The sequence below is a fragment of the Physella acuta genome, unplaced genomic scaffold (genome assembly GCF_028476545.2).
Source record: "Physella acuta isolate Inbredline_101_S28 unplaced genomic scaffold, ASM2847654v3 ptg001742l, whole genome shotgun sequence".
NCBI classification, from domain to species: Eukaryota; Metazoa; Mollusca; class Gastropoda; family Physidae; genus Physella; species Physella acuta.
The window spans coordinates 113112-130507 of record NW_026733253.1 but is presented as its reverse complement, the minus strand read 5'-3'; the positions used below and the strand labels follow the sequence as shown (position 1 = coordinate 130507).

At 33.7% G+C, this 17396-nt stretch overlaps 1 protein-coding gene across 1 annotated transcript; it reads right to left on the bottom strand.

Annotated features, from left to right (window-relative positions):
* Window positions 1–1650: 1650 nt before the first annotated feature.
* LOC131930217 (serine/threonine-protein phosphatase 6 regulatory ankyrin repeat subunit B-like) lies at window positions 1651–17028 on the bottom strand. Its single transcript, XM_059286628.1, has 7 exons — window positions 16097–17028; window positions 15575–15709; window positions 14483–15462; window positions 4554–7268; window positions 4300–4345; window positions 3504–3590; window positions 1651–1828 (listed from the first exon to the last, which is right to left on the bottom strand). Exons 1-7 carry the CDS (start codon window positions 17026–17028, stop codon window positions 1651–1653), a joined length of 5073 nt encoding a protein of 1690 aa, XP_059142611.1.
* Between the last annotated feature and the right edge of the window lie 368 nt (window positions 17029–17396).

Genomic DNA, 17396 nt, shown 5'->3' with positions numbered 1-17396 from the left:
CTGCATAGTGGGTCAAACCCCTTATGGTCAAACCCCCTATGATCAAAGCACCTGTGGTCAAAGCACCTAGGACCATATTTTTAACAATATATATGATATCAACAAAGCAGTGATAATCAGATTCAGAATAAAGCTGCACAAATTAAAGCATTGTTTCCCTTGTAATCGCACTGTGTACATGATTGCCGTGTCAATTAACATGTGTACTCACTCCACATCACCTTTCATTGCAGCAATCTTCAAGACGATTGTATTCAAATTATTTGAATGATTGATTGCTGTTATTAAAATTAAGAAATTCAAAAATTACAATTGCTTATCGATCGTAGATATATAATATTATTGTTGTGTAGATCTGAACGATAAGTCTGTGCCTAAAATTAAATAAGCAGTTAAATATGTGTGTTTGTGTTGTTCTGTGTTGCTATCATTATATTCTGTTAACTCATTTTTATTTGAAGCATTATTATTAGCCCCTGACCACTATTAATAAACACACAGCTTTATTGTGATTGAGATTAACAGCAAGTATAAGGATAGTATTGCCGTAAAGATCCTTAACATCTACATTAATACACAAATGAATGTAAAGCTCAAATACAATCAAATACATTCTACTTCCATCCAGCATATGTAATGTAGTGCAATTAATGCTTAATACATTAATATTCTAATTTTAGATTAAACTTGTTAACATTGCATTCATGGGGCATTACAAAAAAAAATATTCAAATAAAATAGATATGTATATTTAAAAAAAATTCAAATTAAATTACAATTGTATATCTTTCTATTTAAAAGTTTTGAGTTTTTGCTATATACATTATTTATCCCCAAATTTCTAATTTGAGTGGCAAAAAGATTTCAACATCTTTTGGGTTTAAGAAACGAAAAATAGGACAAGAGATGCTCTTCGTGTCACAAAATATTATGCCAGAGATTTATGTATCCTAAATGTGGGGTGGGGTGGATGACATTGATTAATGTAACATATGGTATACTATGAAGAAGCTAATTTGTAACATACAAACGATTTAATTCTAGATAGTTCTCAAACGGGTTAATATTTAATATTCTTTTGTTGTATTTAGCAAAACGCTTTTGGATGTTTTAATAGTTTTTCTTACAATAATATTAGCAGACAATATCAGTAAACGTTTCAATGATCAAGTTAACGAATTCTATTGTTTTTAAAGATCCTTTGTTAGTGTTGTTGCAACAATAATATCCGTTTTAGGGATTGAAAACAACCATTTTTAGACAACTCATTTCCGAATCATGTAAACACATGAAATGTTATTGTTTTTTATTATGGAAACTGAAAGCTGTTATTAAGTTGGCCTTTTTTATTTTTTTTATTATTTGATAGGCTCATATACATTAAATAGTAAAACTGTTTTATAAATGGCTGAACTCGGTGCTAGAATTCGTAATTATTCAAACACGGACGGAGCATCTCCAGATGGTTAAAACTGTATTACTAAAGTGAACACGGCAACAAGACAAACTGACACAGTTAATTACAAGTTGGAAGCGAAAAAACAATAAAAAGATATGAGAAAAAAATAATTTCAGTGCATTTAAAGCTAGTTATTATAACATGTGTTACATTTATTTTATTCAAATCTTCTTTTCAAAAGATTGCGTCGTTCACATATTACTATGTTGAATTGTACAACCATCTGAAGCGTAGTACACGACTGAGTCAATGTTCATCTTGCCAGTACTAACATCACGAAGCAAATTGATCTTTTGTATATCCACTTTTTCCGCTTGACAGATTCTAGCCTCCTGGACTTCTTTTATAATTACGCTGATGTTACATTTCCTGATCAAATAAAGTAAATAAATAAATATGGTAGCTGTAGTGAGTTTTATGCTAATAGTAATAAAACGGATAGTGTTATTATTATAAAATAAATTACAGGTACTATGGATGTTTCGACCCATGGTCTTCCTCAGCACACAACAGTGTGGTTTAAAACTAGCGACATACTTTTCGACTTCGCCCACAGTGAAAACAATCTAAATGCCATAATATCCAAATGAAAAGACGTGTGTAAAAGGAAGTTTGGACAATATTAGAAGTGGGGCTTGTGGGCGTGTTCTACGAAGAAGAGGGGTTACTGGAGGGGATAAATGAAGAAAGAAACATGTTCGTGAGCGCACAATAACACCCTGTCGTGGCGTCGGAAGAGGTTGGGATAAAATTTAACGAAGGACTATAGTTACCCTTCTTATCCATAGTCTATCGCTCCGTTAAAACGAACGTAGGTGACATAGAGCTCACTTGAAGGCCAGGGGCGCAAAAAAGCACCTTGTCGGGGCGCCTTGGATTCGATTTAGTGAACGACTATAGTAACCCTTTTTACCTACATCTTATCGCAATCGTTAAAACGAAAGTATGCACCAGAGCGCCCACGGGATAGTCAAGGGCGCCAAATTGCACCTGATTAAATTTAGCTTATCCGCTAACTGAAATATAGAAGTAAACTTAGAGATCATTTAGGAGCGGCTTCTAAACTGTTATTGATTACAAATAATATTTTTAAACAGTATGTTCAGTGTTTATAATAAATAAAAAGCAGTATGTAAAATATCTGTGTTTTACCTACCACCCTGCATTTTATCAATCCACGCTCATTATGTAATTATGTTTTCTCGACACCAAAACATCGTAATAAAAAGTATTATTCTCCCCGGTGTAATTTTTTTTAAGGAAAGTAATTGTGTTTTGGCTAATTTATCAAGGAAAATGATTAGTGCTAAAGGACGAAAGGTAGTAAATTTCAGAAACTATTTAGAATTTTTGTGAAGGGTGATACATTTTCTTTAATTTTGTTTAATGCACATGCCGTAAATTAACACCTCAAGTTTGGAAAATGAAACTTGTTTTATAAAACGATTAATAGTAATTGTCTTAATCTGTAATTTAGATGATGAGCACTTTAAAAATATCACAAGTCAAGTTATATTCCTATATTACCACGGGTCCGTCCGCAGCCACATACAGAATTGAACTTTATATAATAGATCGGAGAAAATTTAGGGGAGATCCCTTCCCTTTTTGAATTCTTAAAACTCTTTTCAAAGAATTATTTGCTTCTATAAAACGTAGTTAATGATTGATTGTAAAAAAAAGTGTTAATTCGATATTTTGGTGTTTAAAAACAAAGTGAATAAAGTTTTCGTTTTAAGGCCTAATAATCTTCAGGGCAGATAAAGTCGATTTCATCCACGACAGGAACGAGGCAGCGATTTTTGGAGTTGTCTCTCCTAGAACAGCTAAGGGCTACAACGCGGAACGTTTCGGTTCAGCAACCATGAGCTTTACCTACTTGACCATGCCGAATCCTTGTTAAGTGTATCAACTAGTTACAAGTGTTAGTGGCGGAGGTGTAAGGTGAAAATCGTTCGTCTTCCAAACTTGAGGCCAGCCTTGATAGTTTTTATCTACAAAATGCATTACATGTCACTGCGTATTTTTTAAAAAGTGAACTTACTCTCGACCTAAGCTCAAAACAATATCTTGAAACATCTTCAATGTAACTGTTGGTAGATCTGTGTTTTCAGGATTATCCTCTCCTGATCTGATAATTAAAATTCAATGTTCTCACAATGTACATTTTTAAAAAATGTAGTATGAATTATCATTCAATGCTATAATAGACATGGTAAAAGCAATCAATAATGACTGACTGTGTCAAACAATTAAATAGTTTAAACAATAACGGCAATTAGTCGATAAATTAATAGATAAAATACATAAATCCCTTAACCCTTGGATCTTTGGGACCTCATGGATTTGTGTTGTGTGTCTAGGGCTAAATCTCTCCATGTCTGACCACAACCGAAAGTTTACATTTAAGTGGTTAGCCTCGGTCACGAACATGTGGCCGCTGAAGTTCATCTAGAAACTATTTTGCATTAGCCGGTGACACCCAGTGTTGCCGTGGGTTCATATGTCAATGAATTTTAATTTTTCTGTGTGCGCTTTTTTCTGTGTGCGCTTTTTTCTGTTTGCGCTTTTTTCTGTGTGCGCTTTTTTCTGTTTGCGCTTTTTTTGTTTGCGCTTTTTTTCTGTTGCCCATCTTTCTGGTCACCGATGCCGTATTAGCATCAGTTGTTATATTTTGAAGTTTTCTCTCCTGGATGAGATGCTGTCCCTGGTTAGCAAGTCTCTATTGCCCGGTGGCTAGAACTGGTGAAGTTAGTCGATAGAGAATGCTAAATAAACATGTCAAAATACATGCAGGTTATGGCATATGTATATATAATCAAAATGTGTAAGTTCTTTACCTTAAAGAGTTTAATGCAGTTGCTCGTTCATTATTCAGTTCTTGATCTAGAGTTATAAAATATACATGCTATCAAATTGCTCAAGAATATATTGTGTTAATAACTATAAATTAATAATACATTTTGTTTGTAAAATAAAACGGTGTATTAATAAAGACATAAAACGGTTACTAAATTTTTAACAACATTGAGTAAAATAATCAGCAAGTTTTATGAACATTATATGACTTTAAAAATTAGCAGAATTACAGTACCTTCAGATGGTGGGGTAGGATCAAGTAGTGATTTTGCCGTCTCTGAAAAAGTCAAAATCAGCTTGACTTTCACGTCGTCTTTGTTTATACCAGTCGCAACATTCATTATTTTGTTCAGAAACGCAAACACTTTCAAGAACGTCTCAACATCCGAACTAGTGATTACGTCATTAATGCATCCTGCATCGTGTATTGAAAGTATGTTACCGTCACATTCAGAAGCTTTCATATTTGATTGATCAGAATCTGTTGTATTCTTGCTAAGTATTTCATGACAATCTGGAATACGTAACATCACTGCCGCAAGCAATGTCGTAAAACCGGAAGTTTGTAGACGAAAGGGTTCAACATCCAGTTTTGTATGCGTATTTTCTAAAACAGTAAGCTCTTGACTAGCGTATTGTAGATAGCAGAACATTGCATGCAATAATACTGTGTCTATTTTAGCCCCACGCTCTATGAGCAGACTGCTAGAATCTACATCTCCACGTTGTAAGGCTATCAGTAACGAATTTTCCCCATTATCCGTAACACAGTGAATATCCGCGCCGTGATCTAAGAGAGCCTTTACAATACCGGCGTCTCCACACCGTGTGGCAGTAATTAGCGCGCTTTCATTTCCAGTTTTACGAATGTTGACATTTGCACCACTTTCCAGAAGTTTTTCTACTATAGTTCTATGACCTGCCTCGCACGCTTTAATTAAAGAACTAGCACCTTCTTTGTCTTGAGCGTTGATATTTGCATTGTTCTGCAGTAAAATATTTACTATATCTAAATGTCCTTTTGATGAAGCCACAAAGAGAGGCGTTTGTCTATTGGTGGACGACAAGTTGACGCATGCGCCGTAGCCAATCAAAACGGTAACAGCTTCGGATTCGCCTGAGAATGCAGCAGCAAATAGGGCAGTCCCGTGCATTTTCTTGTGGATGAAATTGACTTCAGCGCCGTAGGAGATGAGCAGATGGATGGTTTCAGTGTTGCCAAACAAAGAAGCTAAAACTAGCGGAGTATAACCAGTGTGTGTTACTTGGTTAGGATCAGCGTTATGGTTCAGTAAAACTTCAGCCACGGCACTGTCGTTTATCATACACGTCATCATCAAGGGCGTTAATCCTGATTTGTCAATTAAATTAACATTCACATTGTTAATAATTAAAAATTGAACAAAGCTCGGATCTTTCTTTGGTACCTTGCGAGCCTCCTCTTTAAAATATAAGAAGTACATATTATCTGATTTGTTTATCCACTGATCAATGATATTTACTTTTGCATCGTTATGGTATTTTTGTGATAGTTTCTTGAGCTTAATAGCAATTGTAGAGACTAAGGTGTAGACTTTGCCTGTGTATTCTGAAGACTTTAAATTTGACTTATCGTTCGGTAAATTAAGCAGTTCGTCAAGAAGTTTTTTAATTTCAACACATTCTTTTTCTTCGCTAAAAAGTAGAAAAACCAATTCAAAGTATGTTGTTTCGTGCAAAGACTGTAATATGCAGCTATGTAAAATATTGCACCCTAAGCTGTCAACCGCGTTCATGTTAAGTCCACCATCAATCAATACTTTCAACATTTTAGCATCTCCTTTACCTATGGCTATTCTGGACGCAGTTGTAAGGAAACTAGTGCTATAGTTAGGGTTGGCGCCATGTTTCAAAAGAGCTTCCATCACATCTGTGTGTCCACAGTAAGCAGCTACAAGCAATGCAGTCATCTCTTGCTTGTTTCTCAAATTGACGTTGACATTTTTGTCCAGCAGAAGTTTCACGATGTCAAGTTTACCAGCACGACACGCTGACATTAACGTCGTGTCATTGTTCATTGTTGTATGAAATACACTGGCGCCTCGCTCTATCAGAAGGCGTGTTGTACCCACGTGACCTTGCTCTATGGCGAAAAACAATGCTGTACATCCATCAGAATTTTGTAATTTTATATTAGCGTGGTTCTTTAGAAGAACGTGTACTATTTTATCATAGCCTACACATGATGCCATCATTAAAGCTGAACAACCACCTTCAGTGCTAGAATCAACATTAGCTCCGTTTTGTAGAAGAAGTTCTAGAATTTCAGCATACCCCTTGCACGCTGCAGTCAATACGAGTTCAGAATTTAAAGAATCATCGCTGTGTACAGAGGCTCCATTTTTAATCAAAATCTGAATAAAATCCAAATGTCCTCTATATAAATGAATGTTTAAAGCCGTCGAACAGTGTGTATTGGTGTGATTGACATCTGCATGAGCTTGAACTAACAACTTTAAACAATCAACATTTCCGGAGAAGGCTAAATGAAGTAGAGCGGTGCTGTTGTTTTCATCAGATAAGTTCACCAACGCACCGTGTTGTATTAACAGATCTAATATCTTGAAATGGCTTTTCAATGCCGCTATCATGAGAGCCGTAATCCCCGTGTTTATCGCCACGTTGACATCAGCTCCAGCTTCAAGCAGTACCCGCACAGCTTCGACCTGATCGGCCCTTACAGCAAAGATCAGGGCAGTTTCGCCGGTAGCTGTCATTGCATCCACATCAGAACCGTAGGTAATCAGCATGTTAATGACGTCCAAGTGACCTTCATTAGAAGCTAGCATTAGAGCCGTTAGTCCCCCAACGGCTGGCAAATCAACGTAGAACCCGGCCTTTATGTACTGTTCTATTACATTAACAGATCCATCCAGTGCAGCGTGGATGAATAATTTCCATGTTGAATCATCTGGGATAGCCATTTAGACTTTATGCAAAAATAAACAACGCTTATCTCTGCCTTCTTCCTAGGACTGAAAGTGGATAAAACATATTATTGAAGTTAGTTATAATTATTTTTAAAAGGTAATTAAAAACAAATATTAACCACTAGTTCAGTGGCAGCTATGCGGACAAAATGGAAAACTAACTTCAAATGTTCGAGTTCGGAAGTTAGGGCATTTATAAAGGGAGAGGAGAGAAGATATATGTGCAGAAATGTAGATACTTCAAGCGACGGATAAATTATAACAAACAAAAATTTCGAGTCAAATAGATATTAATAATTGTAATAGACATTATCTAAAGTCAACTATATATATAAATATATATATATATATATATATATATATATATATATATATATATATATATATATATATATATATATATATATTACAAACATATTGTCATATGTATTATAATGGATTACTGATTACGTGACTAAAACGGTAAATGCCAGAATTATCTAACCCCCACCTTCCAAACCGACGGTTCTTTGTCCTACTTATATTTATCATCTTTCTAAACAAAACAGTATTTTAATATCTTCAAATCTCTTTAAACATTTTTTTAATTCACATATACATTACTAAACGTATTTTCTAAAAAAAAAAAAAGGTTTTAATGACGGTGATTACATTGTAAGGCGCACACAATAGCTTAATTTATAAACGTTCCTAAACCACATTCTGCAATGTGATGTTTGGAAATAATCTAGATTCGATAACCAAGTATGACAAACTTATAAACAGCTTTCCATGTTTGAAATATACTGTGTTACACATGAATACGTATGTTCACTTTACAATCCGATGGTCACATTCATAAATATTATGTAGGTAAAACAACAACAGATAATGAAATAGTTCTTCTCACCTTTAGCCTATACCTGAGAGAAAAAAAGGTACACAGTGATTCTCAGTAGTGTGTATAAGAACTAATCCGTACTTTGGTCTGTATGTTTAATGCTGTGCTGTTTTTAGATAAGCCTGAGTTGTGTCGTAGACCCCCCTCTTTCTTAAGGTATTCCTGTGCCTGACTTTATAAAATGGGTACATCTGCAGGGTGGATTCGAAGTAGAGAGAAACTTACTTTTATAGCAAAAATCTGTATTAAAGCATTTAAACACTAAAATCACATATTTTCTAAAATATTGCGACCAGAGTTTCTTCCAGGCATCTCTTTCTAAATACAATAACTACTTTTACCAGTTTCTGCCCCACCTAGTCAGCATAAAGGATACTATTGTCATGTCAAATCTGCCAGTCTCTTTGAACCGTTAATATATAGTCCCCCCCCCTCCCCTGTAATGTATCCTATAACTATCTCTAGTAAACTGTTATAGATGTTCCCCCAATTTTACATGTGGAATTTTACACCCTAGAGTTACAAAGGACAAGTTGCTGACTCTGCACTGGTTAATATTTGTCATATTACACAATTGGTTTCTAGTACAGTATATAATGTAGGCTCTATATCCAAAAATGTACAAAAGTAAATACTAGGTCTACATATTGAGACTCGTATTGTTTATAAATATTCCACAAAGCAAGTACCCATCGAATTTTTTTTAACGTCTATAACACTGATATACATTCAAGTAAAAACATTTTAGACAAAATAAAATTTTAAAATTGCTCATAAATGAAAACTGTTTTACATAGAACTAAAACATTTATCCAAAAGAAATCTGCATTTTACGCAAATAAAATTTCCAAAATGCACATGAAAACAGCATAAACACCAGTATTTCTTTCAGGCATTACTTCGTGTGAGCTCGTCTCCCGTCGTCGTCCCCAATCCTCAATCCCCATGGGGAAGTCAAGCATTTCTTCATCCCTCCCGAAACAGAAAAAGTATTAATTTTAGATAGAAAATATACTTTAACCAATCTATAATTGTCATATCTTCACCCCATCTCAAAAGTTTCATATCCCCCCTCCCCCACATCCTCCTTATGCAAACATAAAATGTAATCAATCTTATAATTGTTTTATCATTACCCCAACTCGGAAGTTTTATAAGCCCCATTTCCCATCTTCTTATTCAGAAGGAAACCTATAATTTTTAGACGCAGCCATACTATTTTTATTCCAATTAAATGAGGTAAATGATTAGTGTGACGCAAAATAATATAACACGATTAGGACGTATTAACGTGTTTGAAATGCTTTACTGATCACAATCCTAGCAACAAAGCGGTAAAATAATTACAATGTATTCACTATTGATTTACCCTCGTAATTACATAGCATTCTGGGATAGATTCATTTTTTCATCATATGATTAGTATGATCATAAAATTGAATAGCACATTGCAACACATGGCAAAAACGGAAAGATAATATAAAATATGTAATCTTGTGGTAGACTTGCTATTATTGTTTTCTAGAAGCTTCTAAATTCTTTGTAGAAAATATATAGCATGTATGTTAATGTGGATACTTATAGTTTAGAAGGTTCTTTAAAATTTCGATAGCAAAGTATTTATTTAAACACTCCAAAGCACAAATAAAATATATATGGACCAGACTGCATCTATTTATAAAACTTTCATTGCTTTAGAAATAATTATCTTACTGTAATTTTAGAAGCAAGTGTTACATTTGTTTAAATATGAAACACTAAAATCATAAATGGTAAACTTTTTTTTATTTCAAAAATTCTTTTTAAAATATTCATTTGTATAAATTTGTACATAAAAAAATTTGAAAATGCTTGACAGAAATCAAAGTTCGAGAACCGACGATGATAAACAATCAGAACTGTATCTGCTCGACGTTTCCCAAGATGTTTATGAACCAGTGATTACTTTTATCAACTGTTTCTTAATTCACATCATATGTGTATTCGGCATTATTGGAAACATCTTCACCATTATCATCCTAGTCATTAACGGCTTTAAATTGTCGTCGAATGTCGTGTTAACAGCTCTCTCCGTTTCTGATTTATTTTACTCTATCACAGCAAGTGTCTACAGGCTTCCATTTATAATCCGACTATTCGACACTGATATGGGAGACAACTTTGAAGCGTATTATCGAGTTTATATCTATATATGGAACCAGTATGCATCTACAATCAGCATAGATCTGGTTGCTGTAATTGCAGTGGAAAGTATGATAGCTGTATGGTTTCCTTTAAGAGTTTCACAAGTTATATCACCTTGTCTTATGTTTTGTGTTGTGCTTATTATATTCATCATTGTAGCGCCATTATACGTCCCTTATACTTTATAAATAGATTTAATTCAATTTACATCAACTCAGACTAACAACACGATCTTCGGCTAAACACAAACGCAACAATCCCTACATTTATAATAATAATAAGTTCAATTTTGATAATTTTAAAAGTCAAAATATCAACCAAAACATTTAAAACACTGTCTTCATCATCATCAGCTTCAGTGAAAAGAGTTAAAGATTTACATTCAGTAAAAGTAACATTGTCCTTAAGTTTATGCCTCGTAGTGTTTGTTTTAGTCCCATCCAACAGTGTAGATATTTATCTAGTGTACTCTGTCAACTTGATCTACACTCCCAAGTTCCAAACATTGCTATACAGCTCACTACAAGTCATAAGTCAATTGAATGCTTCAGTAAACTTTATTATCTATGTTTGTTTCAACTCAAAATTTTCTAAAACCTACAAAAAGCTTTTCGCGTATGAAGATATAATAAAAAAATGTAAAGATTCTAAATATAAAAATAGACGACAAATATAACGTTTTAACCCTTTATTTACGAAATTAGGTTCTGAACGAAATTTTTTCTTAAACAATGTGTTATCATATTGCTTTTGGCACATTTAAAGCATTATATCGAAGGAAATTTCGTTTCAAACATTTTTAATATTGGTACTTATAAGTATCGTCAGGAATGTAGGACATTTTTTCCAAAAAATTTCTTTTTACAAAACAGGAACAAACGAAACAATTTATTAACTAATAACATGGCAATCATTATAACATACATTTTTTGTAATTTTCACACATAAATACAGCACATAAATGCAAGTTATTGTAGGCAAGACAGTTTATTGAAGTAAATATAACGTAAATTTAAATTTAAAAATTAATTTCAAATTAAATCTTACAACTAGAACTAGGCTTTGGTATACAAATGAAGTATACTAAACATAGTAAACGATCTTGCAACTGCTACCTCTATTCTTGTTATTCTTTTACTACTAGAAATTAACATGCAATTACAATATTTCTTAGGTAAACCAAATGCTAACTTTCTTTTAGATTTGTAAATATCAGTTTTTGAATACATTTTGATAATTAATTATCAAAATATTATGTATGTCACTCCACATCGAAAATCTGCCATTTTCTAAAAATCCTTAAAAAATGACCGTGTGCCCCGACGGTACTTATAAGTCCACTTAAAAACATCGATCTAATACAAAGACAATTTGATTAAAATTGTATAACTAGAAGTTAAACACATTAACCTGACTATTGAAGGTGCCAATAAAAAGTATTTGGGGTTGAAAACTTGGAAAATAAGGTAAAACAATGGGAAATTAGCAACGTGTGTGAGAACTGTAAAGAAAAATTGTGGACTACCGATACAGCAAGACATTGAAAATGGCGCCACACAAAATTTTTTTTTAAAAACATTGGTACCTCCAACTACCGGCGACTTAGGGGAGATAATACTATTAATTACATCAATAATTTTTAATATTCGTATTAAATTAAAAAATAATACAGGCACTTAATTAAAGTGGTACTTATAAGTACCGTCAGTAGATAAAATAGGATATATGCAATACGCAAGACCCATTAATTTAATATTTTATATACTTTTCTCGAAACATTTTTTAATAAATGTTACTTCATTTATGAACGTATTATTACAGAATAAACTCTTCATAACATAATGTTATTATTATAGCTAATCAAAACATAAAGTTTTATTTTTATTTATTTTCACTTAATTTATCGTTACTCAATAAAATATCATGTTTGCCTAGAGATAATAAAATCAATGTCGTAAAATGCAATGCTTATAAGGGATGTACACATAAATGATGTGAATATCCCCTTGACAAACAAGACTCATCATATGTAATGTTTTATCTAATACATTCAGTTATGAATTAAACATTGCTTCTTTAAATGACTTGTTATAATTTTTTTCTCTACAAGTTCTATAATTAAAATGAATACAAAAATAAAATTATTGATCTATCGCGTAGCCTTGCAGTGGAGCGCTAGATTGCTAACCCGAAAGTCTCGAGTTCGAATCGGGATTCAAGCCAGTAGACCGCCCCTGAGTAAATTCATCTCTCGTTTGTGTCTAACTCACGTTAGAGAAAGTAAAGGCGGCTGGGCATACTGCTGACCTCACTACCGATTCATATGCCGAGGTCACAGAAACAGATTAACTCTACTTCACTTGACCCATGGACAATCTTGTTTGAAAAAAGAACTTTAGTATAGTTACAGCGCAGAATTATTCGACCTTGTTATGCAACTGTTTGTTTTCATTTTTCGTATAACTATATATGTCTATTTATCAGAGGCGTAGCGACCCTTCCCGGCGCCCGGGGTCATACTTTCAATTTGGCGCCCCCTTGGGAGCAAATTTTCGATTTGCACCCCCCCCCCCCCTCGAACTTTTCATTTGCACCCCCCTCAAATTTTCGATTTGCACCCCCCCCCCCCTCGAACTTTTCATTTGCACCCCCCCTCAAACTTTCGATTTGCACCCCCCCCTCGAACTTTTCATCTGCACCCCCCCCCTCAAACTTTCAACTTGGCGCCCCCCCTAAGGTCGGCGCCCGGGGACATATGTCCCCCCCGCCCCCCCCCCCCCTCGCTACGCTACTGCTATTTATATAGATACATGCAGATGATTATTTATATACTAATACGTATTGGCATCACTAGGCCGAAATTCTTCCGGTGTGGTAGGTCAGGGTGTTACCCTCAACCAGTGTAGGAAAGCTGTAAACTATTTGGCGTTACATCCCTATCTCTGATGGTATTAACTTTTGTGTATCTAATAACAAAATAAAATAAATTACAATAACAAATGATAACCAGATTCACTTTATGTCTCCTCAGTGGTGTGTTGTACAACTATGGTGCTTTTGTTCGTTGCAACATTTTCAGCCTGCTCCACGTGAAGTTTCTCAACTTGATCGACGATCAGTGAACCAACATTTTCTATGTGTAGCGTGTTGATGTTGAAAATAATACTTTCGTTGTAAAACTTCTTGATGTTTTCGTCATCGGAATGGCTGGAAATAAAAACAAATATAAATTGTAAGATATATTAAACTAGGGATAACAAACGTCTGAAGTCTCTAACTCGTGTAGGCTTTCTTTAAAAGCCTACATTTATACTACAATTAAAACAGGTGGGCTTGATACTAATCGGAATTAATTGTTTGTTTACTTACCTAGGTAACGAAAACAGCAATTGCACCAGATTGTTTCTTATTTGAAAAATATTTTCTTCGTCTGCTTTTGATCTAGATTCTATATCTTCCACACTGTTTTAAAAAGATAAAATTCCACACTTTTATAAAGATAAATAATACACACTTAATATTTAACCTCCATTTAAAACATTTTATCCTTGTTTAAATTCCCCAAATATCTAATAAACGGGATAGTGTAATAGGTTTTAAAATACTTTCTCAATTCATTTTTTTTTAAAGGATACACAACCAGGTTTGATTTATCAAAATTTAAAGAAATCAAATACTGTTTGGATAAATACTGGACCTTAAAATTGAAATATTTGGCTGTGTTATGACTTGAGTAAGATTTTCATCAGCACCTTGTTGCATATTTCTCTCTGAAGTTAATTATTTTTAAAAAATATTAGAGAAATAATTGTGCTGTAAATGCGTACATTTTACTATAGTTCATTCACATTTTCTTTAATTGATATTTTTTTTCAAAACCTTAAAAATATAAATAAAACGTGTTTATATTTTCATGAAAACTATTCATAAAATTAAATTTTCTCAATACAAAAGAATACATACTTAAGGTAAATATAGAAGTGATATATTTAAGATTCTAACCTTTAAAATGTTTGTTGAATTCCACAAGTTTTAAAATCATTCGTGTACATACATTTATTTCCGACTCGACTTTACAATCTTCGAGTGCTCCCAAAATCTTGATAAAGTTCAAAAATGTATCCATCTGACCTGAAGTTATTTTCTTTACATCACAATCTGTCGCTTTATATGAGTCCATCTCAGTGTCATCTTGAACGCTGTTATTAGTAATGTCTGTGTTATGTTTGCTTTGAGCATGAGAGTATAGCATCTCAATGCAAACAGAATCGTCTAACAGCACTGAAACAACCAACATCGTAAAACCTAGACTCTGCATTTGAGTTTGATCGATTCTAGAATCATCAAATATTTCAGAATTTAGGACAGAGTTATTAAATAAATATTTGACATTCTCTGTTAGAAAAGAGTCTATCCTTAAACCGTTGTCCACTAAAATAGTACAAATCTCAGCATTGGCTTTCAATAAAGCAGTAACTAAAACATTGTAACCTTCTTTTGTTTGAATATTAATATCTGCTCCACGTTTCAGAAATGTCTTAACCGCATCAGCATGTCCTTTCATCACTGCGATGCTCAGTACACTCTCATTATCAGAATTGCAAATATTTACATCAGCATTATTATATAACAGTGCATCTACAATTTCCATGTTATTACCTTTCAAGGCCATCAAAATAGCAGTTTCCCCATGTGTATCTTGTACATTGACCTTCGATTTTTTCTGTATTAGTTTATTGACTATATCCAGGTGTCCTTTAGCCGAAGCCGCCATAAGCGGCGTCCGCCCATGGTCTGACGCCATATTTACATCAGCGCCGTAGCCTAAAAGAACGCATACGACTCCTAACTCCCCGGACATTGAAGCGACAAACAAAGCAGTCCCGTAGAGTTGGGCGTGGTTAAAGTTAACATTAGCACCGTATTGCACGAGTAATTCAACTGTACTAGAATGACCGTACAAGCTGGCGTAGGCTAAAGGTGTAAACCCAGAATATGTTAATTTGTTGGGGTCAGCTCTATATTTGAGTAAAATCTCCACTGTTGTGTTGTCCCCAAAAATACATGGAAATGACAAGGAACATAACCCAACTTTATCAACTGTATTAACACTGGAACCATTAAGTAATAGAAAAGTAAGAAATAGAGGGTTAATCTTTGGAACTTCAGTGATGTCTTGTTTCAAGTTTTTTAAAAAACGTCATATCAACTATTCTCCAATACCTTTCATTCTTGATTCTGTTGTTGTAGTTACTTTGCACTATTTCTATTATTTTTTCATCGATTTCATAGAGCAACGAGTAAATCTTTTCAAAGTAGTCAATATCGTAACTGGGCTTTATTTCATTCTTTTCTGAGCTTAATAATTCATTATAAAGTTTTTTTATTGAAATCCACTTTTCATCATTTTCTGTTACATAATTAAATAAGGGCTTAAATGATTCAAATTGAGTGTAAGCAAGTAAAGTGTATGCAAGTAAAATATCTTGCCCGAGTCTATTAACAGCTGAAAAACTTAGCCCATTATTAATTAATAGTTGTAACATTTCGAAGTCTTCATTCAGTAAAGCAACATAAGCAGCATAGTTACTATCTTGAAAAAAATGATTGGGATTTGCAAAATGTTTTAAAAGCAGTGACATAATATTTTTATTTCCGATTGATGCAGCAAAACAAAAAGCTGTCCTGTTCTGGTTATTAACATAATTAACATTTAATTTAATTTCGAGTAAGTATCCTACTAACCACTCATTCCCATTTTCGGCGGCTAGCATCAAAGCCGAGTCATTGTTGCGATTTCTTTGAAACGGGTTAGCACCGTAGTTAATTAGCTCTTTAGAAATGCCCACACGATTTCTCTGAACTGCATATAAAAACGCCGTGAATCCATCTTTATCAGCTAAATCAATGTTAGCTCTAAGGCCAATCAACTTATGAACGACCTGGAGATTACCGTTCTTGGCTGCACACATTAGTGCTGTTTGACCTGTTAAAGTACGGAAATCAACATCTGCCCCGTATTGTATTAATAGCTCAATGATATTCGCACGTCCGAATAAAGCTGCCAAAATTAGAGCATTATTTCCCTTGGAATCGATTTTGTGAACTGAAGCTCCGTGCCTTATAAGGATATTTACAAATTTCTCATGACCTTTAATTGTAGCAATCATTAAGGCCGTCTCTTTCAAATTATTTGAATGATTGCCGTCTACTCTTGCTTTTATCAATACATTTAAACAGTCACAATCGCCTTTTGATCCAAGATATATTAAAGCGGTATTGTTGTGTACATCTGATCGGTGTACCTGTGCCTCATATTCAATTAGTAGTTCCAAAATTTTGTAATGGTTGTTCTGAGAGGCTATTATTAAAGCTGTTGTTCCTTTATTGTTTGAAGCATTGACATTAGCCCCAGCCTCAAGCAAGAGACGTACCACTTCGGTGTGATTAAGATCCACAGCAAGAAGAAGAGCAGTATTGCCATCAGTATTCTCGGCATCTAAATCAACGCCAGAGGCAATTAGTGATTTGATAATGTCAACTTGGTTTTTACTTGCAGCAATCATAAGTGCTTTAATATGGGAATCACCTGGATCTGATATGGTCAATTCGTTAATATTGACTTTTAAGACCTCGCTCGCGGACCGGGTTATGTTAATTGCATTAAAAGCTTGCATTTTAGACAGAAATCATAAATAAGTGGAATATGATCTCAATCTGTAAAGTGAAATATGTATACTGATTGAGAAAACAAATGAAAAACAGTTCCTAAACTTTTTGGAATATTTGATTAAATGATAAACCGATAAAAATGTTCACAGTTTTGGAATGTCTGACACGGACACACATTAAAATTAAGAACATTTTCAAAATTATTTGTAACTTTTGGATAAAGTTTAATTGAAAATATCATTCAAACGTAAGCTTATGGTGAATTTTTAACATGTTCTATTCACAAGATGTTTATATTTGAACTAATGTTTATTTTTAAATAATGTCAACTAATTTTATAATGCTTCATGAAACGTGCAATCAACAGTTAATA